This window comes from Cololabis saira, chromosome 22 (genome assembly GCF_033807715.1).
Source record: "Cololabis saira isolate AMF1-May2022 chromosome 22, fColSai1.1, whole genome shotgun sequence".
NCBI classification, from domain to species: Eukaryota; Metazoa; Chordata; class Actinopteri; order Beloniformes; family Belonidae; genus Cololabis; species Cololabis saira.
Window position 1 is genome coordinate 549788 of NC_084608.1, and position 12440 is coordinate 562227.

Here is a 12440-nt window from a genome sequence, read left to right on the forward strand (position 1 = left end):
TGTCTCCTGGACCAAGACCTGCACCCTCTCTTGTCCCTCTCCCTCTTCTTTTCCTGGGTCTGCTCCGCCTCCTCTCACCTGCCCAGCTCTCATCAGCCTCAAGAGAGGGTACCTCAAAAGTGAGGTCTAAATCAGGCTGAAACAAGAGAGAGCAGTACAGGCAAAGATCATCAGGTACAAGTGCTAGGCTACCTTGACATAAACGTGTATTATAAGCATATTCTATCGTTTAGCCTGTGCAATAATTTAGTGTTAGTTTGGAAGTATCAGGCATAATTCCACGGCAACATCCTCAATACCAAAAGCGCATAATTTGGTCCACATACATGGAACTTTTGGACGTGTTTTTAATTCAAATTCTACACGTCATGTAATTTTTCATTACATGACATGTAGACATTACATGACTGATGTATTTTAGGAAAATTACCCTCGACTTTACATGTGGTATTGTCGACGTTACAAAAAGTTATCATCGATATGAGCCTATAGTGTTTCCAACCAAACACTAAATTACTGCATAGCCCAAAATTAGAATTTGCATGGATTTTTCAAATGCGTTCATAAAAAGCTTTACATCGCAACACTAGCCTAATAAAGACATTTTTAACAGGGTAACTAACTGAAAACGTATGCTCCGACTGAAATGTGGTAACATTTACGATTCTGTTTGGCTAATCGCCATTAGTAAATTTTGCAGTACATTATTACTTCACAAAAGATCTTTCATAAAGCATTAAATGCAGAAAATAAACTTACTGTGTAGGACTCGTCGCTTGCCATGGCAGCCTACGTTCCTGCTGCATTCTGCAGCCTACGTTCCTGCTGCATTCTGCAGCCTACCTGGCAACCTCTGGTCGGGGAGGGGAGGGGGGGAGGACACGCCGCTCAACAATATTTTGAAAATGAATGCAGTACCAGTTTTGGCCATTTCTTACACACGGCTCCTTTAAATATATCATATTTGGTGCCTAACTGTTTCCCAAGTATATCCGTACGTGTGGGAATGAATACATGAGACGTAAAACGTATATTTCTTTGTAGAAAGGCGCTTTATGAAAATAAGTCAATTTACTTGTATTAGTTTACAGCGCAGTCTTGCCTCATCCAATATGGCGGCGTCGTCGTTGACGTATCGCAGCAGCTCCATGGAAGGAGGAGGAGACATGTCTATGGTGTCTCCATCTTGCTCTCGTGTGTTTGTGTCGCCAGCGTGGGGAACCGGAGAGGGAACGGCAGCGACGCAGGGATACACTTCAAACGCGACACAAATGGACGGGTAATCGTTTATAAACCATACCAAGTGTGCATCTAATTCGATGTGTATTGATCGAGTTTAGCCCACCGAGTCGGAGTAAATGCAAAAGCTGGGAGCGCGTCACGACCACGCGGCTCTGTTGTGTTTTATTGGAGTAAGTGTTAGCATGCTACTGTATTTCAGCTAATGAACGGCACCTTTAACGGCTCCTAGCTCCCAAAGGTCCCGTTTCTGAACATGAGCTGGTGCCCGTGGGGGGTCTGGGACGCCCGTTTGTTCACTTGTTCAGGAAACATTGCAGCTGAAGCCTGAATTATGGTCCTGCGTTAAATCGACGCAGAGCCTACGGCGTAGGCTGCGTCGGTGTGACGCGGACACATAAATCAGCCTTAACTCGCAGCAGCTGAGCCAACAGGTTCAACGTGTGTGTGCGTGTGTGTGAGTGTGTGTGTGTGAGAGAGTGAGTGTGTGCGTGCTTGCATGGGGGTGTACACAAGAGAGTGTGTGGTGTCTGGATGTGTGTATATGTGTACTGTCTGTGTGCATATGAGTATGTTTGTGGTAGTGCATGTGTGGGTAAACACATTCATACATTGCTATACGTTGCTGTACAGTTAATCTATATAGTACTTATACTACAAAAACATGGATGCAAATTTGTATTGACATCCCACTACATGTATATTTATACTTTGATAGTCCAAACTGTTTATTTGTCTTTTGTTTTTGTGCTCTAACAATCATTAACTTTTTTTTCTGCGCCTCTATTATAAACACTGACTGCGTTTACATGCAGTCAAAAGCCCTTTTAAAACCCGAATATTAGCAATAACCCGAATTTTGACTGCATGTCAACGTAGTCATTGACTACGTTGACATGCAGTCAAAATTCGGGTTATTGCTAATATTCCGCTTACTCAAACATTGGGAATATTCCGTTTACATGGTAATTAATCATTTGGGATATCTGGATCAAACCAGCGACGCGCGGAGGACGTGATGACGCAATTAGCGTCATTTCCGCTTCTTCTTCCTGGATCCAAATTCAAAACAAATGCTGCTTCATGCAACTTTTCTCTCACCTTCTTGTAAATCTTCTATCCCGGGACTTTCTACCGTCTACAAATGCAGAAATGTTCATATCCTTCATTCCATTTATGAAGTGATTAGTCTCCTCCTGGTCTTGGTTTCTCCGTGTTTAGAAGAACTTCCTGGACTCTACAGACCAAGATTCCTTGTGAACAGAGCATGTGCAGAAAACAGATTCCTGTTCCGTTTGATGGGGATATTCCGTTTGGTGTTTACATGACCCAATATTCAGGTTTTAAAGGAGTAACCCAGGGCTCATATTCGGGTTTTTAAAAACACGAATATGAGCAAATTCTGGTTATTCAAAGGGGTTATTGGTGTTTACATGGCCGTGCAAATTGGGGTTATTGCCAATATTGGGGTTTTAAAAGGGTTATTGATGCATGTAAACGTAGTCACTGTCTAGTATTGATTGGAATATGGATAGGAGTTTTTTCAGCAGTGGGGGCATGCTTCCCGGGGGGGGGGGGCGGCAGCGTAAATGTACGGCGTACACAAATAACCACTTGACAGCAAATGTAACTTTCAAAACCTATTTATTGGCTTTTATCCCTGAACAATAAATAAATGTTACTTCAACTTCAACTCTAACAGTTGAAAATGTAAAAAATAAATAAAAACAATAAATAAATAACATGTAAACATCAGCTAGATGAGGCTGTGTAGACTCAATGACAAAGTTTGCACCCAGGCTCAGAGCACTTAATTTTCCTTGGCTTTTTAAAGAAGAGCTCTAAGGCTCTGTTGTAGGGAAATTCTCCCAGAGGTGGCCCATTGATGCTTAGCAGCATACATGCTGCAAGATGATCCCCCTGCAGCCTGTTTCTCAAGTCAGTCTTCACCTACAAATAGAAACAATAATGAGATGGTTTCTAGGGATGTCCCGATCAGGTTTTTTTGCCCCCGAGTCCGAGTCCGAGTCCTTTTGATTCTGAGGACTTGCCGATACCGAGTCCCGATCCGATACTTTTATAAAACAATAAAAAATGAAGAAGAGAAAAGAAAATGATGCAGGACGACCCTTTTATTATATTTTAACATGTGTACTGTAAACTGAGCACATAGGAGGTAGGCAGCTTGAACATTCTTAAGTCAGTATAAAACATTTATACTGCATCTGCAGCTGATGTGTTGCCTGCCATTACAGGTAATTTTTATTCTATTTTATTTTGTTTGGTAACATTTTATTTATATTGTTATTTGAAAAGGAGAACTTCTCCTTTTCCTTCTTTTTCTTCTTCTTCTCATAATTTAATTAACTCATCATGCACTTTTTTTTGTTGACTTTGGTACCTGAGTTCTGGCTGTCGTGCGCAATATATCTCAGTGATTGGTTATTTACATCAACAACAACAGACATAGTGCTGCTTCAGCTTCAAAACAAACAGGCGTGCTCTCCGCGCATGCGGTGTATGCTGCCGCTCCGAGCCCACTACTCCACGTGTGCGTTGGTTTATGGTCCTGCGTCACACCAACGCAGAGCCTTCAACGTAGGGTCTGGCGTAGGGTGCGCGTCGCCGCGAACCCTACGCTGTAGACTCTGCGTCGGTGCGACGCGGAACCATAAATCAACGCACACGTGGATGTCGGCGCCAGTGAGTATTTTCACCGGACATTTTGACCGGAGAGATTATAAAATACCGGACTTCTGCATATTTTACCGGACAAAGTCCAGCAATTACCGGACAACGGAAACCCTGATATATATATATATCCGATTCCTGATCGGCTCATAACGTCCGAGTCCGGATCGAGTCTGCAATCACGTGATCGGCCCCCGATTTCCGATCACGTGATCGGATCGGGACAACTCTAATTGTTTCTCTCAATTTCCTACACCCTAATCATTTAAAATTAAATTAAAGTAATAATCAAAATCCCAAAATATATGTACCGTTTTTGATTGGGTGGGCACTGCGCATCATTTTTAGACACAACAAAGAACGCATACAGCAAAAGTTGTGTCTCTGCGGAGGGACCCGGCAAAATGAGAAGAGAAAAAAGAGAAGTGTTCCGAACAGCAGACAGCGCACACACTAAAGGCTGATTTATGGTTCCGCGTTACAACAACGCAGAGCCTACGGCGTAGGGTACGCCGTAAGGCTGATTTATGGTTCTGCGTTACAACAACGCAGAGCCTACGGTATAGGGTACGCCGTAAGGCTGATTTATGGTTCCGCGTTACAACAACGCAGAGCCTACGGTATAGGGTACGCCGTAAGGCTGATTTATGGTTCCGCGTTACAACAACGCAGAGCCTACGGTATAGGGTACGCCGTAAGGCTGATTTATGGTTCCGCGTTACACCAACGCAGAGCCTACGGCGTAGGGTACGCCGTAAGGCTGATTTATGGTTCCGCGTTACAACAACGCAGAGCCTACGGCGTAGGGTACGCGGCGACCCGCACCGTACGTGGAAATGCAGTCTTTTTTTTGCTATTAAAACATGATTTGTAATGTGAATTTGCAACACTTAAACTACAAATAATAGTGGTGGGCCGCCACTGCTAAATGAATGTAGAGGAAAAACTGGTATGATAACAGGGTTAAAGGCATCACTTAAGCTCAGGCTTCAGCTAGGGCTGCAACGATTCGTCGACGTTGTCGACAAAAATCGATAATCAAAATTGTCGACAATGAATTCCATTGTCGACAATTGTCGCCAGACGTGTTTTTCCAACGGAGTGAGGCTTCTCACTTCAATACAATCTCTGCCGAGAGTCGCGCATGCGCGCTAGCGTCTCTGCTAGCGGTAGCGGGTAAACAATAATGACGGCGTCCCGTCCTGTAGCAGCTGCATGTAACAAAACTTCTAAAGTTTTGGAGCCTTTTAGCCTCGATAGGGTAAATAAAAAGATGACTTGCAAGGTTTGCAAAGCAGACCTTGCTTATCACGGGAGCACGTTGGTAATGCACAAGCATTTCAAGAGAAAGCACGTCGGGTCTGGGTGATGAGTTTCAACAAATGATACACCAGTTCAACCCAGAGAACGTCCTGCCATCCAGAACCCATTTCACCCACTTGATAGAGAAAAAATATGAGACGTTTTATTTTATTTTTTATATAACACATTTGCCTGTTCTTAAAAAATGAAAAATAATGGACAGAGGTTTATTTATTCATGGATTTATGTCTGACCGATCCCTGTGCCTGTTCTTGGTTTTAAATAGGACATTTATTTATTTTTTGTATGAACAGCGGCAAAGTTGAATAAAATATCTACAGGACTGTCTCAGAAAATTTGAATATTGTGACAAAGTTCTTTATTTTCTGTAATGCAATTAAAAAAACAAAAATGTCATACATTATGGATTCATTACAAATTAACTGAAATATTGCAAGCCTTTTATTACTTCAATATTGCTGAGTATGGCTTACAGCTTAAGATTCCCAGAATAATTAATTTTTTTTAGATAGGATATTTGAGTTTTCTTAAACTGTAAGCCATGATCAGCAATATTAAAATAATAAAAGGCTTGCAATATTTCAGTTGATTTGTAATGAATCCAGAATGTATGACATTTTTGCATTACAGAAAATGTCTGTAATGCAAAGACATTTTGCATTACAGACATTAATGTCATGTAATCTCAAAATCCTGATCGGTGCATCTCTATTAGAGATGCACCGATCAGGATTTTGAGGGCCGATCACCGATCTCGAAAACCAGTATCGGCCGATCCCGATTTTGCCAATCACCGATCACAGCGTGAAATCTATAAATTAGTCAATATTGTTGTCTCATGTACACGACACTGACATTGTAGTATTAGGTATAAAAATTAGGAGATGAGAAAGTATCATGAAGTGACTGTTTTATTTCATGCTGAGGCGATGAGCAATCATTCACCCTCTAGAGACTCTTAGAGACGACTAAGACGCAGCTTACAAAGAGTAAGTGTAGCTACTAGCTTAAGCTTCCTGTGGTAATAATTATGTACAACATGTGACCAACACAGACAACAGCAAACATGTCACTCTCTAAACGTTGATACAAGTTGTAAACTATAAACCCTAGTTTTCCTGTGGAAAGAGGAATTCAATCTTAAAATAAAAATTAATTATGAATTATGAAGCTTTGTGAAAGCTTTATCGGTAGCATCTGCCACGTGTGAGGAAACTGTTGTGAGTGAAGCAAAACTCTTCACACTAGAAATCCAAATGTCCCTCGTGAAGCGACTGACACGACTGTCGTCCTGCATGAGGGTTTGGACTGTATATAGTTTGGTAAAACTCCGACAGGATTTCATCAGTGAAATATGTAGGACGCGGCAGCGCGCACCGCATATTCAAGCTGCTAACGTGTTTAAACCCGATGTCTTCTACAACAGAAAGCGGCTGATGAGCAAAGCTTATGAATTCATTACCTTACGATGTAGTTCTTTATTTTTCTTGCTGTCGTTTATAAGTCTCTGTTACAGGTGAGTTAGTGCCGTTGCTGCAACTCCTTTTCTTTCTCTGCTTTAGCTGCAGCCAACTTTGAAAACCCATGAACTCCTTCGTGTGAAAAACTTTCAAATGTCTTATCAGCTTCGTTGTGTTGAAATTCTTTTGTAACATTTCTCCTTGTGGTATCTCCTTTGGACACACTTTGCAAACTGCAAATTTGTTGTCCTTTTCAGACATTGTAAAACTCCCGCACCGGCGAGGCCGACGCCCCCTCAGGACAGCTCGGTCTGAGATGCGGGAACGCCCGCGCGTTTGTTGTTGTAAACGTCATCAGATCGACCAGCTCTGAACTATTATTTTTCCGATCTCCGATCAAAACCGATAGGGCCATTATCGTCCCGATCCCGATCAGTGGCCGATCAATCGGTGCATCTTTAATTTCTATGCAGTTCAGAAGTTTTGGGGATGTCCTTTTTTTTGGCGCCTGTGCTGCTGAAATCGGGGCGTCCCTAATTTCTATTTGTGAAAGGTGGCGACCCTACATAAACCCCCCCACGGCGTGACCCCGCGCTGATATAGCGGGATGTGGTCGTAGTGGGAATGTTGACGTGAAACTTTGAGCCGCCACGACTGGATAGCTCCTTTGAATTCTGGGGGGCTTCCCGTTTCCACAGCGGTAATGATACAGTTACAGTCACAGTTACAGTATTTCACTGCCAGATCATATTTGCGTGGATAAGAAAACCAAGTACAAGTTCTTCAAGGACACAACAGTCACCTTGCAGGCTTGAGCTGAAGTCCTGTTTTCATAGATCCATGGATGTTTTTCAAGGTGTGAGTGTACACTCAGTAAAAGTGTCGCAACAAGCCACATTTGCTAATAAACCCATATTTATTGACCGATAAAGACTGATTAACTCAGTTATTTCCATTTTCAGTAATTTTTTTGTTTGATTTGTAACTAGCTTCATTTTGTTTTTCAGTATGTGCGACGTTGCAGTCGGCGTGAAGGTGAGTGCTCTGCTTTGTTGTTCACCACAAACATCTCACAAGCCGTTTTTTACGAGTGGTCATCATTTCTAATTGAGAATTTTCTAGGAAGGGCTCTTCTTTAATCAAATCTCATACATAATCTCATGCATAAGATGCCAGGAAACGTAGAGAAAAACCCAGGCTAGCTCAGTGTGAGGTTAGCGTCAACCTTTTTTTGGTGCGTTCTTAACTGCATGTTAGCGTGGAGATGTTAAACTTCTTGGGTTACAAATTAGAGTAAACCGTCACAGTTGAACTTTGAAACTAGACGCACTTTTGACAGGTTGAATAAACAAAGCAAGACATAGAAATGGAAATGATCTGATCTGAGCTTGTTACGGTTGTGATGGTGGGTTGTTGTTGGCCCTTCAGTTTTTATTCCCCATGAAAACTGGTCTTCCTTTGGCCAGGAGAAACCCTGTGATGGGTTCAGGGCAGCTCCCGACTGTGATGGTCATCCATGTTTCTTCAGCGCTTGCTTCTCTTCATGAGAGGAGGTTGTTGTCTGCTCGTTCCCAAGTGGAGCGAACCTTCAGACGGTCGGCATCAGACGTGGGCACAGCGCTGCCTCCTGCAGCTCTGCCTCCTGCAGCTCTGTTCCACCTCTGGAACGTCATAAACCTTCGTCTGCTGTGGGCTTCAGGGGTTTGGGGCGGTGCAGGCTTTATTGTGTGAGGAACATCTGACTCTGTGTGGAGGCAGCTACGCTGTTATTGTTTCTAACTGGTTTTTATGCTCTGTCCTCTGTCATATTGATGGCGTTGAGAGCAGGAAAACCTTAATTTACTCCACACGTGACTAGAAGTTATGAGAAGTTTAAATGTCGAGGTGAAGTATGCAGTGAGTTTATGTGACATACGAGTGTCCCTACAACAGTACGACCTTTGTTCTCGGTGCCGGGGAAAGCTGTTCCTCCGTGAGGTTTTCTTCCTGTCACGCTGGACTCTGCCGCACTGACAGGATTGTCTGATTGTCTCAAGCACTTTTATATTCTGAGGAAAAAAGGATTAGGGGCCAAAAAGTCAAATATTTAATTTGGTTTTGTTCTTTTGTGACCTAAACATTTAAATATTTGAATAATCATGTTTTTATAAAGAGTTGAAAAAAACAACATTTTCTGGATATGTTCTTGTTTGAACCCAATTCAATTTTATGTATACAGCGTTTATTACAACAGAAGTTGTCTCTAGGCGCTTTCCAGAGACCCAGAACATGAACCCCCAAGCAATTATTACATAAACAATGGCAGGTAAAAACTCCCCTAGTGGGAGAAAACCTTCAGCCAAACAGTGGCAAGAAAAACTCCCCTTTAGGAGGGAAGAAACCTGGACCAGGACCTGGATCATAAGGGGGGGCCCTCCTGCCGGAGGCCAGACTGGGCAGAGCAGGAAAAGAGAAAACAGACAGAGAGAATGACTGCGTTTCCATGCAGTCAATAACCCGTTTCTAACCGGAATATTAGCAATAACCCAGTTTTGCACGGCCATGTAAACACCAATAACCCCTTTTGAATAACCGGAATTTGCTCATATTCCGGTTTTTAAAAACCCAAATATGACCCCTGGGTTACTCCTTTTCTAACCCGAATATTTGGTCATGTAAAAGCCTAACGGGATATCCCCATCAAAAGGAACAGGAATTTGTTTTCTGCGCATGTTCTTTTCGCAAAGAATCTTGGTCTTTTGAGTCCACAAAGTTCTTTTAAGCATGTCGGAACGAGTCGGCGTCGGTGAACTCCATCATTACCCACCAGTCGTGACTGCAGCTTCATCCAAAGTGTCCGGGCTGCTCTGGTGGAAACGGGTAGCATGGATATGGACGCCAGACAGGGAATTCGGTTATTTCGCTCAATGGACAGTAAATAGACAAATCATCTTATTAACCTATATACATTTTTCTTTTAAGTGAAAGGCGCAGCAGTATGAGGTAGACATGGTTATTGAAAGGTGCATTGTTACAGCATATGATTGAGGTTGTTATTATGGGCATGCCAAGTAATGGCATGACCATATTACAATCGTCCAGAATGGCCCAAAGGGCAATGTTGCTAGCATTTTGCTAACAAGCTAAAGTCGCAAACGTCCCACATCACACCAGCGGGTGTACAGCCTGACCCTGCTCTGATGTGGGGAAAAAAAAATCCCCAAAAAATAAAACACGCTCCAAATAATGAGGAAAAACATGAAAATTAAGGCGATATAATGGTATACAGAAAAGGTTTCCCTTTTCTTATTATGGGCATGCCAAGTAGTGGCATGACCATATTGCAATCGTCCAGAATGGCCGAAAGGGCAATGTTGCTAGCATTTCGCTAACAAGCTAAAGTCGCAAAAGTCCCCCGTCACACCAGCGGGTGTACAGCATGACCCCGCTCTGATGTGGAAAAAAAAAATCCCCAAAAAATAAAACACGCCGGAAAAAATGAGGAAAAACATGAAAATGAAGGCGATATAATGGTATACAGAAAAGGTTTCCCTTTTCTTCCTTATTATTATTATTCCGCATTTTTTTTCGTCCGTTAATACGGCCCGAACCGCAACGTGCACCCATGCATGCCATACATCGTTGGATGCGTCTCCATCGTGCCTCGATGGGCATTACTTTTCTCAGTAATAGGGGTTACCGTGGCAACGCTAGTTGCCAAAAAGCAAAAAAAAAGGCGAAAATTCGAACGCTTATTGCTCGGCCGAACTTTATTGTAGAGACATCGTTCAAACTTTCAAACACTCGGCCCGATTGTCACTAAAGGACCGTACAACTTCATCATGCTAGTTATTACGGTTTTTGCGATATTTAACTTTCAATTTAAAAAAAAAATCCATTGTATTTTGGACGCTTGTTGCTAGGCAACGGTTTATCGTACAGAGATCTTTACAACATTGACAAACCCGGGACGCTTTGTACTGTAACATATTTTAGTCTCGTCATGCTTGCTATTACGGTATTTGAGATATTCCACTTTGCTCATTTTGATGCTAACGGAATTTCGGACGCTTGTTGCGTGGCAACGCAATATCGTAGAGACTTTAATTCAACGTTAAAATACTCGGGTTGCTGTGGACTACAACATACTGAGGTCTCATTACGCTGTCGTTTACAGCTTTTGAGATATTGAAGCCAAATTGTCCCATTCTATCCTTTGGAGCTTGTTACCATGGCAACAAAAACCTATGCATTTGTATGGGGGAGCATGTGAATAAACCATCTGTTAATGCTGGCCGGACCGGAACGTGCACCCATGCACGGCATACATCGTTGGATGCGTCTCCATCATGCCTTGATGGGCATTACTTTTCTCAGTAATAGGGGTTACCGTGGCAACGCTAGTTGCCAAAAAGCAAAAAAAAAGGCGAAAATTCGAACGCTTATTGCTCGGCCGAACTTTATCGTAGAGACATCGTTCAAACTTTCAAACACTCGGCCCGATGGGCACTAACGGACCGTACAACCTCATTTTGCCAATTATTACAGTTTTTGCGATATTCACCTTTCATTTTTTATTTTTTTTCCGTTTGACTTTGGGCGCTTGTTGCTAGGCAACAGGTTATTGTAGAGACATCGTACAAATGTTTCCCGACTCGGCACGCTGTGGACTTAAACATATTCAAATTTCATGAAGCTGTGATTTAAGGAAATTTTTTGTCAAAACCCATGCCAAATGGCCCCATTCATTCGGATAGGGTTTTTACTATGGTGACAAAAAAACCTATCCGTTAACGTAGCCTGAACCCGAATGTGCACCAATGCATGGCATACACCGTTAGATGCGTCTCCATCGTGCCTCGATGGGCATTACTTTTCTCAGTCAAAAGTGTTACCGTTGCAACGCTAGATGCCAAAAAGCAAAAAAAAAAGGCGAAAATTCGTACGCTTATTGCTCGGTCAAACTTTATCGTAGAGTCATCGTTCAAACTTTCAAACACTCGGCCCGATCGGCACTAACGGACCGTACAACCTCATTATGCCAATTATTACAGTTTTTGCGAAATTTAACTTTAATTTTTTTTTTTTTTCCATTTTAATTTGGACGCTTGTTACTAAGCAACAGGTTATCGTAAAGACATCGTACAAATGTTTCCCAACTCGGCACGCTGTGGACTTCAATATATTCAAATTTCATGAAGCTGCGATTTAAATAAATTTTATGTCAAAATCCATGCCAAATGGCCCCATTCATTCGGATGGGGTTTTTCACCACGGTGAAAAAACCCCCCATCCGTTAACATAGGAACGTGCACCCATGCATGGCATACATCATTAGATGCATCTCCATCGTGCCTCGATGGGCATTACTTTTCTCAGTCAAAAGCGTTACAATGGGGACGCTAGACACCAAAAAGCGTGCCCCGTTAATAACTATTGGGATCACAGGAATGAATGAAATGCAACCGTAAACACCTCAAACTGACATAGAACCACCCCAAACACAACCACTACAGCCACAAACCAAAGCAGCAAGAGGGGTCGAATGGGCAGTAGGGCATACCCATATAAAAATTTCCTGAAATTTTCTAGTTATGGGCATGCCAAGTAGTGGCATGACCATATTGCAATCGTCCAGAATGGCCCAAAGGGCAATGTTGCTAGCATTTAGCTAACAAGCTAAAGTCGCAAAAGTCCCACGTCACACCAGCGGGTGTGCAGCATGACCCCGCTCTGATGTGGGAAAAA

At 42.6% G+C, this 12440-nt stretch overlaps 1 protein-coding gene across 7 annotated transcripts in view; it reads left to right on the forward strand.

The window, feature by feature from the left end:
• Positions 1-1168: 1168 nt before the first annotated feature.
• Positions 1169-12440, forward strand: part of ptbp2a (polypyrimidine tract binding protein 2a) — a 92449-nt gene continuing 81177 nt past the window's right edge. For 4 of the 7 annotated variants that reach the window (XM_061712930.1, XM_061712931.1, XM_061712934.1 and 1 more), the window contains exons 1-2: positions 1169-1279; positions 7721-7748. In XM_061712930.1, the coding sequence (XP_061568914.1) occupies positions 1173-1279; positions 7721-7748 (135 nt within the window). In that variant the 5' untranslated portion in view covers positions 1169-1172. The other 3 variants (XM_061712933.1, XM_061712935.1, XM_061712936.1) reach the window with 2 other exon arrangements.